The sequence below is a fragment of the Podarcis bocagei genome (assembly GCF_964188305.1).
Source record: "Podarcis bocagei genome assembly, chromosome: 9".
In the NCBI taxonomy this organism is placed as follows: domain Eukaryota; kingdom Metazoa; phylum Chordata; class Lepidosauria; order Squamata; family Lacertidae; genus Podarcis; species Podarcis bocagei.
The window spans coordinates 4,463,030-4,490,971 of NC_138134.1; the positions used below are offsets into that span (position 1 = coordinate 4,463,030).

The 27,942-nt window shown below is 39.7% G+C and overlaps 1 protein-coding gene across 2 annotated transcripts in view; it reads right to left on the reverse strand.

Moving 5' to 3' along the window:
- Nucleotides 1–27,942, reverse strand: part of RAB28 (RAB28, member RAS oncogene family) — a 56,594-nt gene that overhangs the window by 15,501 nt on the left and 13,151 nt on the right. For both annotated transcript variants that reach the window (XM_081207962.1, XM_081207963.1), the window contains exons 3-4: nucleotides 23,947–24,035; nucleotides 19,743–19,872 (exon numbers count right to left, since the gene is read on the reverse strand). In XM_081207962.1, coding sequence (XP_081064088.1) covers nucleotides 19,743–19,872; nucleotides 23,947–24,035 — 219 coding nt within the window. The remainder of the gene's footprint in view (nucleotides 1–19,742; nucleotides 19,873–23,946; nucleotides 24,036–27,942) is intronic.

Genomic DNA, 27,942 nt, shown 5'->3' on the forward strand with positions numbered 1-27,942 from the left:
ATGCCCAACAGACTGAGCTGGCAGATATTACATCAACTTTCTCTAATCAGGTAATACCTCTTGCACTATCATTTAAATTGGTGAAAAGTTTCATATTTAAATGCAGTCCTGAGTATTGTTTGCATACTTGGATAATCTATATAGCACAAAGTATATTAATTTCTAAAAACATTGTGAAAAACTAAAAATAATCTATCTGCAAAGCATTTGCAGCTGTTCATACAAGTTATAAAGTTACATAATGCTTAAATAATGAGCTATTGAGATTAGGCCACACCAATCTGACAAGTAAAACCTTCTTGTGATTTATTAATTTACATGTGCTTAATTATATACATATTATATACATATTAGTGTTCTAAAAATACACTTAGGCCATAATAAAAGCATATAACAATGTTTCTTTTAACTTGTTGGTCTACTATGGCATTAAAGGAAACTTTAGTGCAACCGGTTTGCCAAATGAACCCACGAAGCCGAACTAGCCATGCATGACCCCCCCCCCATGCACAATCATCCTGTTTATGCTGCCTGCCTAAACTACAGTGGTACCTCGCAAGACGAATGCCTCGCAAGACAAAAAACTCGCTAGACGAAAGGTTTTTCCGTTTTCGATTTGCCTCGCAAGACGAAATTTCCCTATGGGCTTGTTTCGCAAGACGAAAACGTCTCGCGGCTTTGTTTCCTTTGTCTAAAAACCAAGACATGTTTTGTTTATAAAGTTAATTTATTTTCCCTTCAATTTTTGAACTGCTCTTTACAGTATGTGTGACTTTAAAGAGCACTTAATAAACTGTTGTTGTACCAAATTTGGCTTTGTTTCGACTTTTTTTGACCATAGGAACGCATTAATTGATTTTCAATGCATTCCTATGGGATTTCGTGATTCGCAAGACGAAAAATTCGCTAGACGACAAAACTTGCGGAACGAATTAATTTCGTCTTGCGGGGCACCACTGTACAAAAATGAGAAGGAAGGGCCAAGCACTTGGCAGACCACAATATGCGTCCAAACAGTTGCATTCATCTTGATCTAGGTCACAGCTTGTGCTGGTGTGGCCTAAGGAAAACCAATTTAGAAACTAGCAAAATTAAAGCACAGACAAGTATGATTTTTATGAGGAAACAACTGTTATTTGACAAGAAAAGCATGGCAAACTTTTATTTTTATTTTGCTTATCAAAGAAATATAGGTAAACAGAAACGATATGCTTCAGAGGTGACTGATGTCTGAGGAAAAATTAACTCCAACAGGATCAATTACCTCTCCTCTTTACCCAGCCATGGTGAGAAAGAATAAAAAATAATGATTGCCTCTAAATAACCAGAACATTATCTTGCTAGAACACTGCATGGCTTTATTAATAAAGATTAGAATTTATTTCAAAGTAAGTGTTCAGGATCACATAATTTACAGGCATCCATTATGGTATGAATCTACCATGGTGTCGTCCTCTGTTTTGCCGAAGCCTGCCTTGCAATCAGCTTGACAAAGACCAACATCTTGGGTCAGGACATTGCTAGCACTCCACACATCATCACTGGTGATCACAAGCCTGAGGTGGTAGACAATTTTGTCTACCTAGGTTTCTCCATAACCAGCAACCTCTCCATTGAGCTGAGCTGGACAAGTGTATTGGCAAGGCTGCTATGACAACGGCTCGCTTCTCCAAAAGGGTAGGGGAGAATGTGATGCTAACATTCAATGCCAAGATTGAACGGTCTACCAGGCTTGTGTGTTGAGCATCCTGCTTCATGGAAGTGAGTTGTGGACAACTTACAACTGTCAGGAGCGACACCGCAATGCCTTCCACATGTGCTACATCAGGAGGATGTGGAATATCACATGGCAGCACAGAATTCCAAACAAAGATGTGCTCTCCCAAACCCACATCCCCAGCATGTTGACACTGTGTGATGTCTAGGCTGGCTTGGTCATGCCCCCAGAATGGAAAATGGCAGGATCCCCAAGGACATGCTCTACAGGGAATTGGCTTCAGGCACCAGACTCATTGGCAGACCAACTCTGTGCTCCAAAGATGTCTGTGAATGTGCCATGAAGGCTGGCAACATCAACCTTGTTGTGTGGGAACCCCTTGCAGACAACTACAGTGCCTGGAGATAAACTGTCAGGTCATGTACCCATAGCAGTGACCAGAGAAGAAATGACCACTGAGAGGAGGAGCAGAGAGAGAAGAAATGCCATAGCGCATCTACATCAGCACAACTGGATGTCTTCATCTGCACCAGCTGCAACAAAATATTTCTCTCACATATCAGTCTCTACAGCCACAGCAGGTGCTGCAACCTTCCAGCTTTTGACTCAAAGGCACCCTCCTCCATTGTCTCCCAAGACAGATAGATTACAACACAGTCCTCATCTGCAAGCTGTCTTTTATGAAGAGGTTGCTATTTTGTCTATTTAATGTATTGAACCTTCAGGTTTTTTTAAGTATCCATATCCATACTGATTTAACATTTTAACTTCTGGCTCACCTTGGCTTAAACTGGGGTGAGTGCTAACCTGTGGCCCTCCAAATGTTGCTGGATGCTAATCAACAGCAGCCTGAATAGTCTAGTGAGCTGTAGGCCTCCAGCATCAGAGGAACTAGCCACCCCTCCCTAAAACATTTAGCTTGCTCCCCACACCCCAGCAACTAGGCACCCCAACACAGAAGTGTCTTTGCAAGCACTCTTTTACTGCATTTGCAACTTCAAATAATTATAGTATATTCTCTCTCAAACAAGAAAAAACGCAAATAATGGAATGTCTTTTGTACTGTATTTGCAAACCTCTTTACTTACTGAAATCCCATGCTTTCAGTGATCCCCTACTGAAAAACAAACATATTGCTAGTTTGAGGTAATGAGCTAAAAATCTGAAATAAACAAAATTCTGGGATAGATTTATGCAATAATTTAGGTTATCAGGAAAGCTTCTAAAGCACTCTGCTTATGCTCTTGCCAGCCAAACTATGTGTCATATTAACAACCTCCAGAAAGTTATTTCAAATACATAATAAACAGTTTATGCCCCACTCAGATTATTAGGCAATGGAAGAAAAATTAATTTGATTGCAAGCATGCTTTAGGTTTCTCTCATGCACTAATGTTTGCACTGCCCTATAGACTGATGCTGGAATAATTCTAAACTTAAGCTTTTCATACACTAAATGAAAAAAAACCATAAAGAACAGTAAGCTATAAAGATCAATCCCAAGTGGAATAGAACAGGGCAGGACTAATGGTTTGATATTCTCTGTTCAATGCCTGCCTTGGCCCTGGGCCCCAATGTAGGACTCTTGCAAGGAAAGCAAAAAGGTAAGCTGCATAGCGCTATTGTTGTTTTGAATAGTTTGTACTGGAGAAATGCAGCTGAATTAAAGTTTTTTTTCAGTTTCTCAATAGTTTCAACAGGTATCCCTGTGCACAACTGCCTTTCAATAGATCCATAAAAAGTCTGTTCTGACCTATGGAGCTTTTTTCAACTGCTCTCAATTATGTACTTCCAAGAGTGCCAACACAACTTGGTTCCACAGACATTCCAAGCTTATTCATTCACCATATCCAGCAGAGGTAATAAAGATTTGGATAGCTTAGATTTTTCCTCCTCTGTACCTCTGCACCAAACAAATTACTCTCCTAAGACATAACAACATTTTACAAATTTCAGGCCAAACTAGTATTATTGCTGTTATAAATGTCTAGCATTAAGTCATAATCTGCATTCTTGTTCCAAACCTTTCATAGCATACAAACAAGACTGGCGCAGGAGTAGAAGCCATTACTCAATGTTACTATGCAATTTACTGCTGCTTTTCTGTATCATAGCTATCCAATTCTACTTTTATGACTCAGCACTGTAATTTGGCACTCATCTGTGGCAGTGTCTCTCTCCTAACAGCCAGATCAAGTGCAAAAGAGTGTGTGGAAGAGAGCAAAGACTAATTTAGCCTGGCTATAGGGGGCTGTAGAGGATACAGGAAAAAGGGGAAGAAAGAAAGATATGAATGGAACATGGCAGATGCAGAGACTTAATGTCAAGTATAGATTGGTCCCAAGATAAAGTACCTTTTTCCCTATAGTAAGTGAACAAGCAGCTGTTTAAAGTACCAATAACATACTAAGTGTTTATTTTTTAAATATTGAACAGCAATTATTTTTAAAACATAGTGTCTGGGAATTTTAAAAAACCTGAGACCAATCAAGTGTAGAAAAATGTATTGGCAATATTCAGAATAATTGCAGCACTTCTTAAATTCTAAGCTGAATTTCAAATGCAAATCAATACTTACAAACGCTTTGTTTTACTGATAAATTTGTCAGTACAGTACTTTGAGTATCTTGACCAGCTGCCAAACTGTTGGAGAAATTGAAGTTGTATTGAAGTTGAAACTGTTGGTTCAAGGTAAAATAGATAAGAATTCCCTGGATGTCAAGATCCAAGTTTGAGGCAAGTACTCTTTGGGCGAGAGAATCTCAGTAGAGATTTAAAATCACAAAATATGCACCAAAGCAAATATAGGCTGTTAGGCCTTTAAAATTTCCTTTAAAGTGAGTTTCAGAATTTCCCTCTTTCCCTGGTATAGAAAAATACCACATGTTTGATAAGTTTTAAACGGTTTTATGTGCTTTTCCATACAGCATTCAGAAAAAGTTGCACAGGCAGTAAACCTTGGCTTAGTTACAAAGTGGTGAAAGACCCTATATTATTGGTATAAGAATTCAAGGGTGTCTGAATTGGAACAACCAGCTGAAACCTCTTTGCATGCTAAGCTGCTCAGGTAGAGTGCAGGTGAAAACAATAGGCTTGATTACCCATTTCCTCCCAAGGTAAGGGGAAGTGACCTCGCTACACTGGTCAGGACAGCTTACTCTATGGTATTAACCTCTTCATGCATTAATTAGACTTAAGCATGTTGATTATATAAGGCTGGTTATCTAGGGCTGCCATACGTCCGGAATTTCCCGGACATAGCTGGGATTCGGCAGTCGGAAACAGTATCCGGGTGGAAATCACTGAAATGTCCAGGAAAATCCAGGCAACCCATGTCAGAAGTACAAATTTTGGCGAATTTCCTTTAAAACAGCTCAAGAACCAGGTTGGTTCTTTCTTGTTCATCATTTCAAGATGTTTTCATGAAAAGAGATTCCTAATTTAAACTAACAAATTCAATCAGGCAGATAAATTGGGTTAGGATTGCATCCTTAGTCACAAAACCAGTAACAGCAGCAGCAAGGGTCTTGATATTGCTATTACATGAATGCTTGTTTCTTCTTGCATAAAAAATTGGTGAGGGTGGATGTTATGAAGCTAACTCAAACTAAAGAAGTTTGGATAGGTGAAACCTATCTAAGTGGAAATTTTACTTTTAAAAACTCTTTTTCTTTTCTTTTTACAAGCAACTTTTGCTTATTGCTCTTAAACAGCTGTTCAGCTACCTCTGGGCTAGATGTGAAGTTTTTATTTTCCCAAATCTAAGCTAGAAGCTTTAAAAAAGGAATTTGATTTAAAGTTTCTTAATTAAAAATAGAGGTTAAAGGGGGAATGGAATGGGCGATGCAGCTGTGCTGATGCCAGTGGAGAGAAATCCAGAGAAAGAAGTGAGGTAAAAACACATAAAATAGTTCCACAAAAATTAAGTGGGTGCCTTAAACAGCTGTTTTAGTTTAATTAATGGAAAGTTAACCTTGTGTAAATATTCCTATTTCAAAAGCAATGTTCTCTTTAGACTTTTCTAAATCTGAGCCTGTATCCTACATTGATTTACCACTATAAGAATAAGTAACATGAAAATATGACACTGAAGCCTTGGCCTTAGATTTGGCAAACCCCCTAGCTTCAGAGTTTTCAGATAGCATTGTCCATATAAGGTCAAGCCTACCTTCAGCTCCATACAGTGCATTTATTTTTAAGAAAAGTGTATATTCCTATGAAGGCAGAATTATTCCGCTTGTAAGCGCTTCTATGAAAATGCAGCAACATATACAGCTCTATCAATGTTCAATCTCTAGCATTATTTTAGCACTGATATAATTTTGAACTCACAATGAAAAAATATTCAAAGCTCATGAACTACTCAGAATATTGTATTTTTGAAATAAATAAATGGAAACATGTCACCCCCTTTGCACTGCTCCACAGCTCTGATGCTGTGACAGCACTTGCTTTTGGGCAAATAACAGAGTAATTACTTTAACAAGTGTGTAAAGACGATGGAAAGCCACTCATGTAAGGTCAAACAAGAGGTTTATGAACTGCAGAAAAGCACAATTAATGCAAGAGGGCAGAAGGAGAGAAACATGTTTCACACTTTTATTGTGAAGAGCATGACTTTTGCACAGGAACTGCCAGAACAGATGTTCATAAATTTGGGCCTTAATCTAGAACACTTCCCGGTTTTACTTTTAAATTCTATCTGCTGATGTGTAGAAATTACACCTTACTTTTTAATATAATTCTTCTGATTAGATTTTTTAATAAATACATTTATTACCTTAGTAGTGGTGCCAGCTGGTCAGTTGTGATTTACTGTCCAGGCCTGCTTTAATATAAAGTGGCTTTTCTGGCTTACCCATACAGATTACATTTTAAGCTTCAAGATATCACCATAAAGCAGCTGGAAAAAGTACTGGCTGTGCTCAGAAACCTGTATTATTGCCCAAGTGATCAACTTCCTGAGCATGCAGCTACTCAAACTCTCTGAAAATCTTTGGATTGGCTTTGTTCTTATACTGGAAGTTAAGTTATAAACACCAAAGGAAGTCCACTGAGTCTGCAGTTATGCTTTCTATCAGGAAGACAGCTTAAGAAAATTATTAGTTTTCTAATGAGAAAACTACCTGGTCATTTAAAATTTCCGTTTACATCAAATATATTTTTTATCACATCTGATTCCTTAAAATAAAATAAAATCTGTTTAGATTTCTACCCAGGATGCTATTTCCAACAGTTGCCAGGCCCCAAAATTGATACTCCTTTTGGTATCATACCTAAGTTTCAAAATTCCTATAGGAATTGCAATATATACATGGAGACAAGGGGAAGGGCTTGTGCTGTAACTCTGCAAGAGCATAGAAAAGACGCTGAACGTTGTCCTTTGCCGTCCCTCTTGTCAGCTTTTGAAGGAACAGGGGAAATAAGTAAATACCCAGGTAGCTTATTCAAAAACAAATCACCACTGACTTTTCATAAGTTCAATGATGGAACATTTCCCTAATAATTTCATATTTACTTTGCCATTGTGCAATTTCAGGCTTTACACCTAAAGAGGTTATATGGGAGAAAACCACATAAATATTAAGACATTTACCTACATACACACCATAGAAAACAGGGTGTGCTAATCTATTGAGTGCAGAAGCCTAACAAAATCTACACTTCACTCACAACTCCACCAAACTTTTATTGGCAAACCCACTAATGGGGACAAAAATGTTTTCTTCACACAAGCATACAAACTCTCAGTATGACTTTGAAAATTACACCAACATGGCTGAAAATCATGTCTGAAACAGAAGAATGGAGGCCAGTGTTGCCTTCAGCATTCCTGACCGTCATTCAAGGCACCCCAGGGTGCCATGGCACTCACTGGCAGAGGAATGGGGGGGAGCGCACCGCCCCCAGCACCATCGGGGAGGGGGTACCATCGCGGCCGGGGGTCCTCCAGACATGCGCCGCCCCCCCCACTGCACCGGGCACCACACCCCCGCGGGTGGCACGCCCCCAGGATGTGCGCCAGCCATGCCCCCGCCTGCTCTCCGCCCCCAGTGCCGGAGCATGCAGCTTTGCCACTGATGGCGCCCTGGTTGAAAATGACTGCTCTTAAGTATTGTTTCACAGCAAAAATAGTAATACACCTTTCCCTTCTGCTGCTGTCTTCTTTCTGTCTGAATTTAGCCTATAAACCTATGGAAGGGACCTCTCTTACTGCAGACACAGCAGGCACTGTGATTCTCCATTAATTTGACTTCACCCCCTGAGGCGCACTCCATTGTCTCACGAGACAGACAAATGCCAAATCAACTCAATTCAGTCTTTGAATGCTTAAACAGAGCTAATAGGAATGTATACAAAACCATAAATAATCCAGTTCTTTATTCCTCTGGTGTGTGAACGCCTTAGGCATTTTAACTCCACCAAAAGATCCTAAACCTCTTAGTGTGCTGGACACAAATGTAGGTTCAGACACACCCTAAGGGGTGTGTTCTTTAGCTTATAATGGTTGTTTTCTCATCTCACTACCACAGCTCATGGTAGCCCACTGCCTCCCTTCATGTTGCTTATTTCCTTTCTCCCAAGACTGCAGGTCAGTTTGTATCAGAGTTGGCAAAGATTACTCAAGCACTTCTAGTTGTCACAAAGACTAATTAACAAACTTGCAGCTAATTTGTGAGGGGTCAGTTAGTATCCGAATTCAAGAAATGGGCTAACTTTGTTCCATGACGAGCAGAAAGGCAGTACCACTTCGCATGCTAGAAACAAGGAATGCAGAGTCCTCCATGAAAATTAATGTTCTGAAAATATTACACAACAGATTTTACTTATTACTGATTAATTGTAATATGTTTCCCTGCTCTGTGTGTAAATTTTAATATGACCAAATGATGAACAATATATTTGTAGGTGCTTAATTATATTCCTTTTTATTGTAACTCAGTAACTGGTCAACTTATGTCTTACAAGGATGAGTCAATTGAGAAGAAAACTGGCAAGATATGAGGCACTGTAATATGAAATTAATGAATGATAATTAATTACATAAACTCAATATGTACAGAAGAAAGTACTAACCAAAATCAGCTTTTCATATATTAACTTATCAAGCTATGAGGTGCTCACCTAAACACCATGTAGAAAAAGAACTAATGCTAGCTAGAAACAAGCACACTTCTGTAGAAAAATGAATATATCAAATTATTTAACTGGGGCCAGGACAAATTATGCTCAAGTCACCAGATTCTTAAACACCTTCCCCAGAGTTCTTTTGCCTCTTTTTGAACCTATATCAGCTTGTCATTCAAGAGAAGTGATGTTATGTCCAGTACTGTCTTCTGTTTGTAACCATTAGGTTATTAGAAATGGAACAGAAGAACATTTAAATGATACAGTATAAGTATATGAATTCACTGATGAAACAGCTAAGTCCAGAACTACATGTTCAGCAACATACACAGGGATTCCAAACCCTGTATTTGCCCTTTTTACATAAAGTGATGGTAGTGAGCATTTTGCAGAGGAAAATGGTGGACAGGAGGCAGTGCTTAACCATTTTCTCAGCCGCCAGTCATTTTACCCACTTGAGTGGCAAGCACATTTCAAGATCTTGGCGGAGAGAAAAGATGGGAGCAGGGGTGGTGGATGAATCAAGAGAAAAAGCAGTATGCAGGAAAGCATACACACCCTCCACTGTGAAGTAATTTTCCCCCACATGCTGGTTTGTCAGTAACCTCTATGTTAACATTACTGTTAAAGTTGCATTCTGCTTATAAGCGTTGTGAATAGCGTATCAAATAGTTAAGCTAGAACATAAACAATTGTAAAAGGAGCATTAGAATATCCTTTTGTGAGGATTTGCTTTTCAGTATGTATTTTTTTTGTCCAAAGTAACAACACTGGGAAGTGTTATTAGTAGACTCTCTTGAGTAGATGGTCATCTCCCTCCTCTGCCTTGCTCCCCACCCAACACACACATGGCCATACCACCGGATCAGTAAACAAACATTATATTTAGTGAGTGTACAGATTAGATGAATTTGCAACATAAGCAACAACACTGTACGCTGGCTGCAAAGTTTTATTACAGTTCCAAATTTGACTCACTTTTTAGTGAAAATAACAATTGTGAAAAAATAAAATACTTAATGGCATGTAGAAGCTTTGCAGAAATTCTTAAAGATATTTGCACTCCCCTTTTCAAACCCTGTGCAAAATGCCCCGTATTAACATCCCTCTTACAATCGAACATTAGTTACCCTCTATCATCAGCTTCCTTTGGTGAGGATATATTTCCACAGTAGCTAATGGAGACATTCCTACAAATCAATGTGCTGCAGTGATACAGAAATAAAAGCTCATTTCACTGTAATGATGCTTCCAGACTTCCCTCAAGTCAGGTGGTTACTTGCAGTTAATGATCTGTGACATGCCACACAAGTAGTCCTAAAAAGACTTATTATCCACTGCATGTGCAACAATATTTGCTTTATGGATGGCTAAATGAATGAAGACATTCAATGTAACTGTAAAAGGAAAAATCAAAAGAAAACTTACAAGTAACATGTTTTCTTTGAGTAAAAGAGCTGTGAACATTTTCCATTAATACTTAACCTTTTGCTGCAGCAGTGCAACCACATATAATGCTTGAATCCATAAAGCCAAATCACTGTGCAGGGTTAATGCCAATTATCCAAAACCGTGCTAAATGTGTTTTGCAAAAATGTAATTTTATGTCCAAGCTCAGCTGATAATAATTATAACTCTTATTTATGCCCTTCTTATAGGCAACAACTTTATAAAAAGGACTATAGAATATTTTCTTTTAATTGATGGATAACAATGAACCATTCTGTTTTAAAGCCAAGAATCATTAACCTAGCTACTGGAGAAACTAACATTTTTTTTCTTAAAGTAGTTGGTGCAGTTAGGCAACACAATATTATTCACAGTTGACTACCGAATGAGACATTCATGTGTTTTCTGATTTATTTCCTTTTCTATATTCCACTTCTGTCCACAGTAGATTAACGGCTTTCCATGGTACAAGCTCTTCATTTGTTGTAACATTACCAAATATGAACAATGCTGCCAGAAAATAGTTCTACTTAAACACAAAGGTAGAATCACCTATCTATTTTATTTATAAAAATATTAATATACTGCCGTATCAAAAATATATCACAGCGGTTTACAATATAAAAACATAAAGCCATACAGTAAAATAATAAAAAAGAAAGACAAATTAAAAGCAAAAGAATCAAAAACAAACATCAGTAGACCATTGTGGCGGATGTACTCTTACTTGCCTGCATAGGCCTGGTGAAATAAGAAAGTTTTCAACAGGCATTTAAAAACTGGCAGAGAAGGCACCAGCTGAATCTCAATTGTTAGGGTATTTCACAGGACTGGGAATATCTGGGAATATCATCCCAAACTCTGAAGCAAATTTGTTTCTTAGACTTATTGTTGCTGTTAAAAGCCCAATGGGTTGTCTCCAACTAATTTATATTCAATAGACCCATTGAAATAAGCGGACCTAAGTTAGCCATGGGTCTAGTGTGAGAAAGGCTAATACTGGAAACAGTCCAATCTACTGGGTAATTTTCCTGTACAAGCCCCATTAAAGTGAATGGGAACTGTACAAGAGATAATCAATAGAGCTTCCAAATGAGAACTTTCTGTTGGATTGCGTCCTTCATAAACATACCAACACCACTATATGAATCCAATCATTCTATGGACATCATCATGCTTCATATCATGCTTTCTAAGGTTAGATCAATTTCAATCTGTTCCCTCCGAGGATGTGGACAGGCTGCTTGGACAAGTGAAACCAACCACCCTTCCTCTTGATCCTTGTCTATCCTGGCTGATAAAAGCAAGCTGGGAAGGTCTGGGCGGTGGGGTGGTGAATGCTTCCCTCTGCGAGGGAGCCTTCCCAGACCTGCTGAAAGAGGCGGTCATTAAACCGCATCTTAAAAAAAACATCTTTAGACCTGGCCAATATGGCCAACTATCGCCCAGTCTCAAATCTACCATTCTTAGGCAAGGTGATTGAGCGAGCGGTTGCTGAACAACTCTAAGCACGCCTGGAGGATGCGGACCATTTGGATCCCTTCCCATCAGGATTCAGGCCTCACCATGGGACTGAAACTGCCTTGGTCGCACTGGTCGGTGATCTCTGGCGGGCTAGGGTTCCCAACAAAGCCAATCCGTGACCCTAGATTCCAGCCAGTATACTGATGTTAAATTGCAAACTAGGAATTTGCGCAGGGACTTTAATTTGTGGAATGGAGCAGAAAATCAAATCAGATATCAGTTTTAAAGAACTCATCTGTAGATATCCAAAACATTATTGTATGATACATTTACACAGAAGTGTTATAGTTTTCTTCTTTTATAAAACAAGGGAGTCTAAGCTGCATTTGAGGATATCCTAACCTATCGAAATCCAGTGTAGTGCTGTCTTATCCCACAGTGTAAAAATTCATTACTCAGTACAAACAAAAAATAGCATTTACAAGCCAGTTTACAGTGGTACCTCTGGTTACATACTTAATTTGTTCCAGAGGTCTGTTCTTAACCTGAAACTGTTTGTAACCTGAAGCACCACGTTAGCTAATGGGGCCTCCTGCTGCCGCCACGCCGCCGGAACATGATTTCTGTTCTCATCCTGAAGCAAAGTTCTTAACCTGAGGTAATATTTTTTGGGTTAGTGGAGTCTGTAACCTGAAGCGTATGTAACCTGAAGTGTATGTAACCTGAGGTACCACTGTACTTGAAAACTCCTAAGCTTATTTGTGCAGAAATTAGTAAATTTTTACTGAGTACCTAGAATTAACTAAACTCTACAGTTTTAAGAGCAATTAAGTTATCCCAATAGAACAGGCAGCTCAATGCATTAACCTTATGAGTTACATTAAAATGTAACCTTTAAACTTCACACTACAACAGTACAACATTTCCTGCTCAGAGAAAGCACTCCAGCATCAATTAATCATCACTCAGTCGAATATACCATCAACATTTTTAATTAGCACTGATGCACTCTCTTCTCAGGCCCATCCATCACAATGGCTGTTTAAAAACCTGACTTATTGGACTCTGCTTAGGAAAGGATCTGGATAATATCTGTGAGAAAAGGTATCATTCTTCCATCCACCCTACAATGCTGACCGATAATTCCTACCCCTTCTACAAGTTGCTGATAACAACTGCCCTCAGGCTAACCAGCCAGCTGTAAATCAAGTAACAGCAGCTCCTATGCAGTCTGGGTTAATTTTAGGTCACAATTTATCCAGCAGGAATGTTGACTTGACACTTGCATGTTTTGCTTATAGATGTGATAAAGGGAGGAAGCACTGATTGAGTTTGTCAGGACTAAGGAACCAATAGGGGGAAACCTTATGTAACAAAAATATTTTGCCATAGTAGTCACTGGTATTAAATAGAAATTAGTATAACTTGTTCTTTTATTTTCTGAACTGGGTGGGATGGGAAGCCTGTAGTGGAAGAAAGGAAAGTCCTTAAGATCAGTTCTAGGTACACTGGATAATGATAAGCAAGCAGCTACATCATCTTCTAAGAGCCATGGCAACATAATGATTGACTGCAATGCAATTAAAATATTTATGGGATTGATTCATTAGAACAACTTTCTGCAGCATTTCTAAGCATCATTTCCCCCCGCAATAATGGCTGACCACTTCGTATCAAGCAGTTGACCTCCAACAAGTGGATAGTGAAAAGAAAACCTTCAGAGCATAACAGAAGCTCAGTTGTCCAGTCAAATCAATTTTCTATCTGACAGCCTGGTAAGGAAACAGCAACTTTTGAGGAAGTTCACTTTTTGCAAAGGGAATGAATGCAACTAGTAGTGAATGCTCTTAGCATGCCTTTTGGAAGTACACAAAAGGAGATGGGAACAAAATTCCAGTGACATGTGTAACCCGAGGTACAGTGGTACCTCGGGTTACATACGCTTCAGGTTACATACGCTTCAGGTTACAGACTCCGCTAACCCAGAAATAGCACCTCAGGTTAAGAACTTTGCTTCAGGATGAGAACAGAAATCATGCTCTGGCGGCACGGCAGCAGCGGGAGGCCCCATTAGCTAAAGTGGTGCTTCAGGTTAAGAACAGTTTCAGGTTAAGAACAGAGCTCCGGAATGAATTAAGTACTTAACCCGAGGTACCGCTGTACTGTCCTTCTCATGTTTTTAATACTGTTGTTGCAATTTTATTTAGTACTGTATGCCACCCTAGTAATTTATTTCAAGACTGAAATATAAAATAATCACATACCAGAGGAAATGTTTTTTTGGGGGTCTTTAGCAGGTAATTTGGGAAACTTACAGTGCAATTTAGATTGAAATCTACCGTATTTTTCACTCCATAAGGCACACCTGACCATAACGTGCACCTAGTTTTTAGAGGGGGAATTCAAGAAAAAAAATATTATTTAAATGGAGCGCTGAGCAGAGCCTGTATGCATCCCATACATACAAAGCGCTCCCTTTCATGAGCCACGCAGTGTGTGTGTGGCTCTTGGGGGCTTTTCCCCAAAGAGTGACGGGCTGCCCTTCTCCCTCCTTGGGGAAAAGCCCCCAAGAGCCACACACACACACACACACTCCGCGTGGCTCTTTAAAGGGAGCGCGGCTCTTGGGGGCTTTTGCGGGAGGTGGAGGAAGCGCTGTCTCTAGCTGTTCTGGCTTCTGGGGTAGCCCACGAAGCCTCCACAGGGCAGCAGGGAGCCTTCATCCCGCTACCCTGCGGAGGCTTCGCGGGCTACCCAAGAGCTGCTTTAAAGAGCGTGCGGTTCTTGCGGGATTTTCTACGAGGAGGGAGAAGGGACTGACTGGCTGCGTCACTCCCTTCTCCCTCCTGGGGAAAAGCCCGCAAGAGCCGCGCGGAGCTTGTGTGCGGCTCTTGGGGGCTTTTCCCGCCTGCCTCCCCCCTGCATTTGCTCCATAAGATGCACACACATTTCCCCTTACTTTTTAGGAGGGAAAAGTGTGTCTTATGGAGCGAAAAATTTGGTATGTGTGTCTGTTTAGAGGTAAGCCTCACTTAGTTCAATGGTACTTGCTCAGGTAAGGGTATATACTTACACACACTTTCTTGGGAGCAATCACAACTGAAACCAGTGGAACTTCCTTCCAAAGAAACACACATAGGATCAGGTTATTAATTTTTACACTTAGTCATTTTATTTTTTCCCATTGCACACAGGCCAAACAAATCAAAGTAAGGCAAAAGTTAAACATCCACTTTTAGCACTCCATGTAACTCAGTTCAAGGTAAGTGGAGTGGGAGGGCAGGAGAGCCCCATACATTGCTCAATTAAATCCAGTAAATTGCTAGTGTAATACAGGCAGCAACCATTTTAGGTGTGTCCAATTGACATGCGATCAATGAGGCAGGGGTCCTTTTGAACCCAAAAGAAGGCAGAATGGGGCCAGGGCAGGATGGGGCGGTGCGCACTTATACGTGCTCCACCAACACATGCAGGAGCCAGGAACGGAACCCCACGCGAAATGGTCACCATGTATATCAAAGGTTGCTGTATTCACAGCCCAGATCTGGACAGCTGATTCTAAGATTACTGACTCCAGCATGTTGCTATGCCAGAAATTTGATTCCTTGCATCTTAATGATTAGCAGGTTTATTGCAGTTAAATGCTTTCATAGGCAAGTTTGATTCATTGGATGCAGAGGAACTACAAAGGTAGCAAGTATAATAGACTAGGAAATAAAACAAGGTGAGAAACATGGATGGTAGGAATGGGAAAACAGCTTAATTATGGAACCTCAGAGTATACAGAAGACAACACAAAAGCAAAGGAAGAGAAGTTTATCTTTGTTCTGAAGGAACCATTTCATTTAAGCCTTAAAATGCTGTATTCATACAAAATCAGAAAATGATAAAATTGTAAAGTTGGAAGTGATCTTGAGGGATCTAGTCCAACCCTTTCAATGCAGGAATCTCTACTAAAGTATGCATGACAGATGACCATCCAAGGTCGTTTAGGGCTTTAAAGGTCAGCACCAACACTTTGAATTGTGCTCAGAAACGTACTGGGAGCCAATGCACATCTCTCAGGTCCCGGCGGCCACTCCCAGTCACCAGTCTAGCTGCCACATTCTGGATTAATTGCAGTTTCCAGGTCACCTTCAAAGGTAGCCCCACGTAGAGCGCATTGCAGTAGTCCAAGTGGGAGATAACTAGAGCATGCACCACTCTGGCAAGACAGTCCGCAGGCAGGTAGGGTCTCAGCCTGCGTACCCGATGGAGCTGGTAGACAGCCGCCCTGGACACAGAATTAACCTGCGCCTCCATGGACAGCTGTGAGTCCAAAATGACTCCCAGGCTGCGCACCTGGTCCTTCAGGGGCACAGTTACCCCATTCAGGACCAGGGAGTTCCCCATACCCACCCGCCCCCTGTCCCCCAAAAACAGTACTTCTGTCTTGTCAGGATTCAACTTCAATCTGTTAGCCGCCATCCATCCTCCAACCGCCTCCAGGCACTCACACAGGACCTTCACCGCCTTCACTGGTTCTGATTTAAAAGAGACGTAGAGCTGGGTATCATCTGCATACTGATGAACACCCAGCCCAAACCCCCTGATGATCTCTCCCAGCGGCCTTAAGCTATAGTTAGTTTAAAAAATGGAAGCAAGACCTTCCCAATTCCTCTTCGCAGTAGTACCAGATGAGCACAGGGTAGTACAGGTAGTACAGAGCAAGAGAAGCCCAGGTCCATATAGCTTGAACTTCATAATTTTAAATCATTACTTAATTTGTTAAGCAAATAATGCAACGCCTGTGCTGCTTCATGTTTCTCCCTTATAGTGGCTTTCAACCACTTGTCTTTTGTCTCTGTCTGCTTTAAGTTCATGTGAGTTATAACCGCTTTTATCCCTCTCCTCTTTAAGTCTTATGTATTTTATTTATTTGCATGTTTGTAACTTATGCTGGTCTGCAACCATAATAAAGTTTGATGACAATGATGTTAAGCAAATTTAATATTGCCAAGTTGTTATTTACATCCCTTCTAAAGCTACTCTATATCCTAAGGTCAGAAATTGAAATAATACCCTACTGGGGTTTTAGGTGTATTCCCATTTTTACAGTTCAATTATGTCAGAATCACAACTATCCACAGAAGTTGCAAGAACTGAAAGTCCACAAGATTGGTATAAATACTTTCCGTCCCCCTTAAACATTTAAAATCATGACAGGCCATCAAGTATGTGCTGTGTCTGTACAGAACAGTTACCCGGTACTCTTGAGATTTATGTGCATTTTAAAATGGCACCCAGAGCTATGTTAGTTCTTATTTCCAGGACAGTGGACTACTTGGTTTTGGTACTAAGATTCTATAAGCAGAAAAGAAGAAACAGATTCTAATTAAAGAAAACACACAGTCACCACTCTATACACCACAAGGAAAAATGTTACCATTGAGTGATGTGCAAAATTAACAGAACAAACTCTACATAGTGAAAATCACATTCATGCAGATTTGTATGAAGCTTTTTCAAGTGCTTTGATAACAGTAGGAAACAAAAGGCATGAAGTATAGCATTTGAAAGCCCTTGAACAAGACTTCACACAGGGAACAGAACTATAAACATATTAATAATATTCACTTATTTCAAATAACTAAGTTAAGAAAATCAAAAGCTGCCTTTATACATTTGCACCATGCAGCAGTTAGGAGGGACTGTGATGGCTGGGCATTCTGCCTTTTCTGTAGCCTCACTCCAATCGTTTGTGGAATTTGGAGGGGAAAGAAAACCTAAACAAACATAACTTTCTAAAAAGTTTCCAGTGATAAATGCAGACAGTGCGCATCTTCCAGTCTGTAAATGTAACGATTTGTTAGCGTTGGCATTTCAGTCAACTTACAAATGAAATACTATAAAATTGACCACTTATTATTTGACTATAATCAAACATTGCCAAGTATCCTATGAAAGCAAGAATGTCACTGTGTCCGTGACAGCTTACTTTTGCATTGCGTTATGATGTCAAGGGCAGGAACGATGAAGGGCTGCTTGCCCCTCAGCACTGAGGCTGTCAAGAGGGAAACCTAACAGCAAAGCAAAGATTCTCTTACTGGCTACCTGCTACAACTGCAGGAATCTTCAAAGAGGTACAGGAATACAAGTGGTCAATGGCAAAGGTCGTGGCTCAGAATTCCTTCTTGTACATGATCTAACCATCTGCTCTGTAAGGCTCCTGTGAAGGGCTGGACTGCAATCTAGAAAACAGCCCCTGAAATAACTGAAGGTACTGAATTAAGCCTCAGTGTTGCCTTCTGCTTTCATTTCATTATCCACACTTTATTTATTTATACTGCATTTGTATTTATTGAGCCTAGAGTTTCAGGATAAAAACCAAACAGATTTTCCCCCCATGAATGATTCACATTTGTTATGCCGTTATAGTAAGTTACATAACACTTATTGTGCTCTTTACTTGGCTGCTCTTCAATCTGCTAAATTATTCTGTTGCAGGTGGCCAGCTACTGAATATTTTTTCTACTGTGTTGAGCAGTACTCTAGAATCTACTGTAATTAACAGTGACATAGAAAGTTTTACAATACACAGTAGTACCTTGGTTTTTGAACTTAATTCATTCTGGAAGTCCGTTCGACACCCAGAACCATTTGAAAACCAAGCCTTCCTTGAGCTTCCTGCACTCAATCGGAAGACGTGGAAGACATGCTGGACATTCGGCTTCCGAAAAACCTTCGCAAACCAGAACACTCACTTCCAGGTTTGCGGCGTTTGGGTGCTGATTTGTTCAGGAGCCAAGCTGTTCGACAACCAAGGTACTACAGTGGTGCCTCGCAAGACGAAATTAATCCGTTCCGCGAGTCTCTTCGTCTTGCGGTTTTTTCGTCTTGCGAAGCACGGCTATTAGCGGCTTAGTGGCTTAGCGGCTATTAGCGGCTTAGCGGCTATTAACGGCTTAGCGGCTTAGCGGCTATTAACGGCTTAGCGGCTTTAAGAAAAAGGAAACAAACTTGCAAGAACTCGCAAGACGTTTCGTCTTGCAAAGCAAGCCCATAGGGAAATTCGTCTTGCGGAATGACTCAAAAAACGGAAAACTCTTTCGTCCTGCGCGTTTTTCGTCTTGCGAGGCATTCATCTTGCGGGGCACCACTGTACTGTATATTGTGACACATGAAATTACTTTGTTTCTGCAATGAGCCAATTGCCATATCTGTAGAGTTTAAAAAAAAACACACGTTTTTCTGTTGTTCTCATAAAATTGTTACTTTAAAATATATGACCAATATTTGACTAGTCAATTGACCAAACCTTGTTTGATAAGGGCAATACCAAACCTTAGTATTTGCTAAAATGATTGAGGGGAAATTAGGCTCCTGACAGTGTTCTTGTGACTTAACACATAGCTCTTGCCCCATCATTCTATCCTTGCCCCCATGACACTAAATAGCCTCTATGTTGTTAAGCTCCTCATGGTAGTGGCTTGTTTGTTTGTTTGTTTTCCTTATTATGATGTGCTATAGTCATCTCTCAAAGAATTATTATTTTTATTATTAGGAATTAAGGCTATGTTTTGTTTATTGAGCACAGTTTAAGAAAAAGAAGATGAATAATGCAACCATTTTGTATAAGAAAAATAAGGAAAACATACTGGCAACTTTTCCCAAGTTTTATGGGTAATGTCATGCTGCTAATCACTGAAGCAGGTTATTTCCATGAAGTGATAACCCCCAGCAGACTAAACATTGTGATTGCTGTCACAACATAGCACCCCCATTTGGTCTAATGCATGAAATATTACATTCTACTGGCCAGAGCCTGCCAAAATCAATGAACAATGGTGCCAGTAAAATAGAAGGGACCACACATGTACCAATGCCTGCAACGCTGAGGCTCACATAGTTGTACTGCAGATCTGTGCATATGGATTATACTGCTGACCTGCATCTTAGCTCGATCACCAAAACATTCCAGCTAAACAACAGTTCAACAACTTACTTTTATTGCCTACGAGAGCCACATGTGGCTGAGTTTCTGACTCTTCGTTGACCTTCTTTACAACATTATACCAATCTTCTACATTTTCAAAGCTCTGTTGGTTGGTGATATCATACACCAGGAGGACAGCCTGAGAAGCAAAATATATATATATAAAGCACAGTATGTTAAGATGTCTAAATTTATATTTTATCTTTATGAGAACTTAGAAATGAGACAGGCTGAACACTTACTCAGTGTTAATTCATACAAGCTCCCCACCACCAGCATTAAAATGACACATACACAGAAAATGTTCTAAAATGCAATGTTCTAGATAAGAGACAGCTCTTGAAAGAATAAGAGTTTCCTTTATTTTAAGGGTTATGTTGCACTCCTAATCATACTAGCTGAAACTGCACTGAAGCAAAGTAATTGACAAACGAGGAAGAATAACTGAGGTGTCTACACTGAGATCCTCATTTGGGAGGCAAGTCTACTCCGGCGGTTTCTGAAATTCATAGCCAGCCACTTTGGACAATGCATGGCTCATCATTCCATGGCTAGGGAGTTCTAGTGTTTCAAAGCACCTCATGTTGTAGAAGGGTATGTCAAATCCTGAGGAATAAACATGCCATGCAAGCCTACAAGGTTGTCACAACCTCTACCCATATCCACAGGGTCTTGGAAATTTTTGTCTATGGATTTCAGTGTAGATTTGCCACCCTGTAAGCATCACACTACCACTTTAGTAATGTGGACCTCTTCAGCAAGATGGCTCACTTTTTTGCCACATCCAGGGCTTCCAGCAGCCAAGGAGGATGCCCAGCTGCTTGTGCAACACATATTATGCCTCCATGGGCTCCATGTAGGGAATATATTGGAGAGGCGACCTTAATTCACAGCCCATTTATAGCAAGCCCTTTTGCAACTTTTGGGTATCAAGCTCAAGTAGTCTTCCTCCCATCATCCACAGACGACAGTCAGACAGAACAGACCCAGCGCAATACTGAAATATCTGCACTGCTGTATAAATTTTCAACAAGACAACTGGATCACAATGCTTCCCCTTGAAGAGTCCCCCCCCCCTCCACCCAGCAGTCCCTTTTTCCCCATCAACTATGGAAACCATCCACAAGCCTCTGACTGACCCTGCCCCCCTCTCTGATCCCCACCACAAAATACTTTGTCCAAGACCTTCCATCAACTCCTTCAAGAGCACCTGGGCTGGGCTAAAACTGCATCCAAAGAAATTGCAAGTAAACATTGCCCAAAGGGCACCAAACTCAAACCCAAAGTGCAACTATTCACTCATCATCTTCCCTCAAAATGGATGCTCATCATCTAGGACCTTTCCAAATTGAAGCACAGATCAGCGCCATGGCATTTCAGGATCATTTCCTGTCTATGTGGATGCCCCCAGCATTCACTCCTTATCCCCCTCTGCAGCCAAGCATCCTTGGGTGGCATCTTGGAGATGCCCCCTGCGCTGGTAATGGTGGAAGAAGGAGAGGAATATGAAATGACTCAGATTTTAGACTCTCATCACCATGTTAGTCTGCTGCAGTCTGATAGACTGGGAGGGCTATGTACTAAACAAACACTCCTGGAAGGGTGTCATAGATGTACCCACCTCTGAGCTGGTACACCACTTTCACAGGCACTACCCCATGAAGCCAGATCCAAAGACCAAGAAAGGGGGGCATCATCGGAGGGGAGATGATGTAACAAGTCCTGAGGTCACCATGTGCAGTGGCAGGCTGAGATGAAGGAGGATGGAGAACAGGAGGGTGACATTGGGAGACAGGGCTGAGACTAAGGAACAGAGGTTGAAGCAGACAGATTCACCCCCCTCCCAGGATGTGGCTGTCTTGGCTGAGGAAGCAGTCCTGCCATTCCCCCCCCCCCCCCACACACACACACCAACCGGGAAAGGAGTACAGCAATGGAATCCAGTGAGGGTGTTAGTCCACCACTAGGTGTTAAAAAACCAGGGTCAGAAGGGGAGGGCACAGCCTGTTTGCCCAGGGCCTGGCAGTTCTCCCAACACTGGGAACAGGCGCATCCTCCTTGATGCAATGAGCATCTGCACACTTGGCAGTCTCATGAGTAAGCATGCCTTGCCCTATATTTGGAAACTTGGCAGATGAGCTTGCCAACCTGCTAGGGCAACTCCGTTGCTTCAGTGCTGTTCTGAACTCCTTGCCCTGACCTTGGACTTCTTAAATTTGGATTGCTACTCCCAGCCCATGTAGCCTCATCTTTCCTGTCATTTAGCCTGAGTGTAGTGGCTACTGTGACTCATTACTTGCTGCTGAGCACATAAGTTCTTCTTCTTCTTCACTGTCATCGGCAGGACAGCACCTAGTTCCCATCACCCTCAAGTTTGCAGAGTCTTAATTATGAATCTCTAACCTTGAAATTATGATAGAGTGAAATTGACAATATAAAAGTTCAGACAATGGTTTATTTGTTCTAGCAACAGACTGAATCAGTCATGCCCAATAAAACAGATATATGGAAGATGTCAGAGGGATATGATAAAAATTTTCTGGGCTAAGGTATAAAAAATAAAGTCTAAATAAAGTTTGCAGTCTTATTTAAACTTAACCTAGAATATGGATGTCCACAAAGTTACCAGCACTCTGGGTATCAAATTTATTTCCACAGCTATAATTTTGTAATTCAAGTGCAACTTCTGCTGTAGAGCACAGCATTGAAATTTAATGAAGCAAATCTGAAATCAAAAGAAATTGAGGAAGAAAAGAGGTTATCTGATAAGTTAAAATGGTAACAGAATTAGTGTAGTGCCTAAATATGAATAAGGATGTCTCAGGCTCAAATTGTGCCTATTATAGTTAATTCAGCAGATGGTCTCATGCAAGCTATTTGCTTTTTAGCCTCAGTCTCTCATCTGCAATAGGGAGATACTAAATAATGACCTACCTGACCAGACTGCTCTAAGGAATACTAAAATAATTTATATTAGATGGTTTGAACACTCAAAATACTTCATATATCAAAGCTATCTATATACATTTATTTGGAAAAAATGCCTCGAGAACAGATGGGCACTATTTCCATGGACTGGCTGAATGGGAAACATATTTTCTAGTATTTCACATCCCCAATTGCTTTTAATTTTGAGTATATAATTTGCTTCCATATAGTGAAGTTACCATATTGCTGAGAGTTTAAATTTAATCTCATTTTATAGTGCTTCCTCGCCTTACGTAGGAAAACATGATGTGGCTCAAGAGATGCAGCAAGGTTGACTCAGGTTTGGGTAAGCTGCAATAAACATCTGTTAACTTCATTTCTGAAAATGACTAGCTTTAAAATTTAACAAGTTGGCCCATTTTTCTTCTACTAATGTGCAATTTCAAGCCTCTTCAATTAAGAATTCCTCCTCTATATTTACACATTGCCACACACCCCATTTCATCTGGGCCTCAACCACCTATTTTTCTCTTTATTCGGGGAGAAAATAAAACAAAAATAGGTTCATCACAAATAAAAATGGGCTGTGGGTTTGAGGAAGTTTTATTGTACATATTTATAAATCAAGCTGTCCAAAAAGCAGTACTATAAAAAATCAAGTGTTCTTTTGTAGTTTACTAACAACAGAGGGTGCACTGACTCAAATGCTTCTTATTCTGAACAGAAAAGAATGTATGTAGCATTACTGATAATTTTAAAAATTGCCTACTTGTAAAGCACAGTTCATTTTCACTGCTCTGCAAAAACATTTAGCTACCTAGTTGCCTTCTTTTGTTTGCCCTCCTAGAACCTCAGCTGGCTGAATGAATTTAATAGCATAGGATTGCTCTTAATTTCCTCCTTCTACCTTTGCTCCCCAGGAAGCATCTGCACTCAAAACAGCCACTATGCCTATTTAGATATCCATGGGGATATCTAAATAACCTTGACGAAAACTGCTATTTTCAACTTAAGCCACAATGCAGGGCCATGAACATCTGTTTCGGAAAGCTGTTAGGGATATACAAACTAGCACCTTTCGTTCATAAAAGGAAATACTGTTCAAGCAATCCTGTGCTAAAAAAATTCAGTCTACAAAACCAATGTTCAAAACAGTTTCACTTAAGCAGATGTTTACATTTTACTAGCCTCTTAAAATTCTACTGCAAACTATCATTTTTACAGTAAGGTCCTAGAGAAGCCAACAATAAGTAACCACAGTAATTTATATTTTTTTAAACCATACCTGTGCGCCATAGACATATTTATCCAACATCTTGCCTCCTATTGTTTGGCCTCCTATATCCCATACTTGAAGAGTAACATTTACATTTCCTGCAAGAAGGGGGGAAAAATAACTGATGTATTTGACATAGCTGGTTTACAGAAATCAGATATAAATAATCTTTACAGCAGAATATTGAAGCAGCAACACCATGTGTTCCACCTTTTTCAGATGTGCTGTTGCTGATGTATCTGTCTTGTATAAAAGAAATGAACAGTAGGCTTTGCCACTGCCTACACCAAACCATGCCCTGCATTTGACCAGGATCCAGAGCGCAATGCAATATCTAAAGAAGCTTTAATCATGTTTTTCCCAAACTGCACCACCACCACCCATATCACATTGGCAAATAGTTTTTAAAAAAACCAAACAAACAAACAAACAAACTGAACAGTCATGTCAAATGTTGACTCTTCTCTTGATTTTTTCCTTAATAATATTTTTCTGGATGCTTTATGAAAACCATTATTGGTTTGCTTATTTACATCATTTTAACCAATGCAAGTCTGTTAAAGTGGCAATATGATAAGACATGGTCTGCTGTGCACAAAAAACAAATTCAAGGATCACACGGGACCCAGGCAGCATATGTGCGCATGTCTGTGTGTGTGTGTCCATGATAAACACACAGCATGGTTAGGATCCAAGAGCTATTAAATAATGCCCAATGGCTTGCACAAACCCACTGGGGATTTCTGACAGCAACTCTATCTCACTACCACGCCTCCATTGCAAACAGCTCCGCCCCCCCAATTTACTTGCTATGTTACCAGGAGGGGCTGGTGTTCAAGGAATGCAAAATTAAAACCTCACTTTGGTGCATAAAACTAGGTAATAATAATTATTTTATTATTTATACCTCACCCATCTGGCTGTGTTTCCCCAGCCACTCTGGGAGGCTTACAGCATACAGTATATCAAAAGATAATAAAACATCCAACATTAAAAACGTTCCAATACAAGGATGCCTTCAGATGTCTTCTAAAAGTTATGTAGTTCTTTATCTCCTTGACATCTGAAGGGAGGGTGTTCCACAGGAGGGTGCCACCACCAAAAAGGCCCTCTGCCTTCTCGGTCCTGGCAACAAGTTGAGCTCAACGAAATTTTGTGCACATTATTTTCCAAACAGTTTGTACCTGTCAACATCACATCATTCATTATTTGTGAGTGCTCAGTAGCAGCCGTTTTCCACTTATTTGTACTAATAATCTGACACAAATTTTCTTGTGGGCAATTTCCCCCCTAATTCAGCTGAGAAGACATGAATGGTGTGCAAAGCTATATTTTCACTTTTCCCTGTTGCACTTCCCACAGTAACAGCCATGTCATTTTTAAAATTGCAGAGCAGCTCTTCTGTTTGGAAGAGCAAATAACTGCAGAGAAATTGAAAGTAAAGCTTTGGCTGACCTTGCTCACAAATGAATAGTTTTACAATGGATCCTGGTTATCTCCTTGATAGCACAGCTAGAAAGACAGACTCAAAATACTAAATGATTGCACTTTTCAGCAATAGTAACTGGACTTGGTTTTAAATATTGTGTCTAGATATTCCAATAGTCCTTAGCTCCTCAAAGTGTATATGTGTCAGCATACTCAATATATTGTGGATGCTAAACCAGCACTATATTCCATTAATAAATATTCCAAAAGCAAAACACCTTCAATGTGACTTCAAATCTCATGAACTGAGAGTGGTTTTTAATTTTTCTCTAGCAGAAATCCAAATTATTCTAATATCAAGCCTTTATAATACTTCATATAATATAAGCATAATCCAGCCAATTTGAAACATTTCCCAGTCTCACTGATCTCACTAAATAAAAGCTTAAATCTCACCCACAGGAATTCATTTGTTTGCATCACACCCCCAAAAAAGAAAGAAAGATGTAACAGCTAAGAACCATACCTGTCAACTTTTCCCTTTTCTTACGAGGAATCCTATTTGGAATAAGGGAATTTCCCTTTTAAAGGGGGAAACGTTGACAGCTATGCTAAGAACCAGCTACTGCTGGAATCAGTTCATGTCAGATAAGTAGTATGTCCACTTTTGCACACACTTTAAAAGTACTTAAAAGTACTTACATCTAACAAAATACTGAACACAAGAGTGTAACAAATTGCAATCATGCCTCTTCAATTTAAAAGAAATGTGTATGTGTAGAAACAACTCACATAAATTATTCCTTATGTCAACTTTTATAACCAGTGTTAACATTACCCCGGCACAATGTACTGCCTATATACATCACATTTTAGAACATAGTTCGAACAGGACAGCTTGCATAATACAAAATAGTGATCTTGTGTTCAAAATCTAAGCAGCCAATGCATTCCCCCCCCCCCCCGAACAAAAATCTCAAAGGGATGCTTTAGGTCACAATTTCAGCATCATAGTATGCTACTTTTTATGGACAGAAGCTCTGTGCCATCGTAACAATGAGCAGACTAGTGAAAATTCAATAGGTGCATTTTTTTCTCAAAACTGCATTTTCTCTGTCACACGGCTGTTAGCAGAGCAGTTGATCAAGACAAGAAGGTGGCAAAATCCTAAACAATCCACATATTCAAGAGCAATATATATTCCTAGATTCCCATGTTACAGATGTCAACCTGAGGAAATGGAAGGTGTATGCTTGTGTGTGTGTGTGTGTGTGTGTGTGTGTAATGAAAAAAGAAAGGACATCAGTTTGAATTTTGTATGTTATATTGCAAATAAAGGTTTAGTACACCCAAGTAGCAGTTATTAAAATCCTTCATATCAGTTATAAAAATATCCATTTCTTTAAGACAAAAGTAATTCTATAAAACAAAAATATTTAATTTCACTTACTCAATATTATTAAAGATAAAATTGATGAACCTTATGTTGATTACTCCTAATTAAATCAATGTAAATGACTTACAGTACTATGGTTTCAATCATGCACCCATTCATGTATATTCAGAGTGAAAACTTGCATGTCTATTTTTTATTATTATTTCACAACGCCTATATATTGCTTCAATGTAATAAAGCTTCAAATTGGTTTATAAAAGTGTCTACTCAGAACTAAGCTCCACAACAAAATCAATGACTTACACCTAGGTAAGCATATACAGGATTTTAGTCTTAGTCCCACTGCATTTAACATAAAAAGTATTGATCTTTTACAATATACAACTAACATAAATATAAGGTTTCCTGTCTGAACTCCTTTTAAAATCCGTCCCATAACATTGCTGCATAGTCAGATAAATAAATGATCAGGAAAAACAGCATGCAAACTTGAGAAAGTTAGCCAGTTTTGATAATGTTTTGCCTGTGTTAAAGAGATACATGTAGAAACTATATTCAGATCTGGAACCTTCTTTCTATATAATAAAGCTAGTGTGAATAATGGTTTTAACAACTTTTCTGTGTAAATATATTCCTGAAGGGCATTTGACGTGTCAAGCTACTCTCAAATGAATGGAAGCTCTCATCCATTCTAATGAACCTTGCACAGGAGAACTTCTCTTGGATTGCATCTGAAGGCACCCAATTAGCAGGGTTGTTGAGACTTAAGACTAATGTGCATCAAAGCTATGAGCAACATATTACGTTGAAAAATATCTTATTATGATTAGAACGTTCAAAAACACAGGGTTCTTCCCTCTTCAAAATATGTTGATAGCTGTATTTTCCTAGAATCCTGGTCTTAAGCCCATTTATTTGGCAGAACTTTGTACTGAAATAAATGAGCCTAAGATATGTATTTTTCAAATGAGCCCAGAATTATTCAGTTAGGTTCAATTTCCATGTATATTTAAAACTGGAGAGAATACAGACTATCCATGTAGATGTTGAACAGTGGCAAATATTTCAAGTAACTATACACAAATACCGTATTTTTTGCACCATAACACTCACTTTTTTCCTCCTAAAAAGTAAGGGGAAATGTCTGTGCGTGTTATGGAGGGAATGCCTACGGGTGGCAT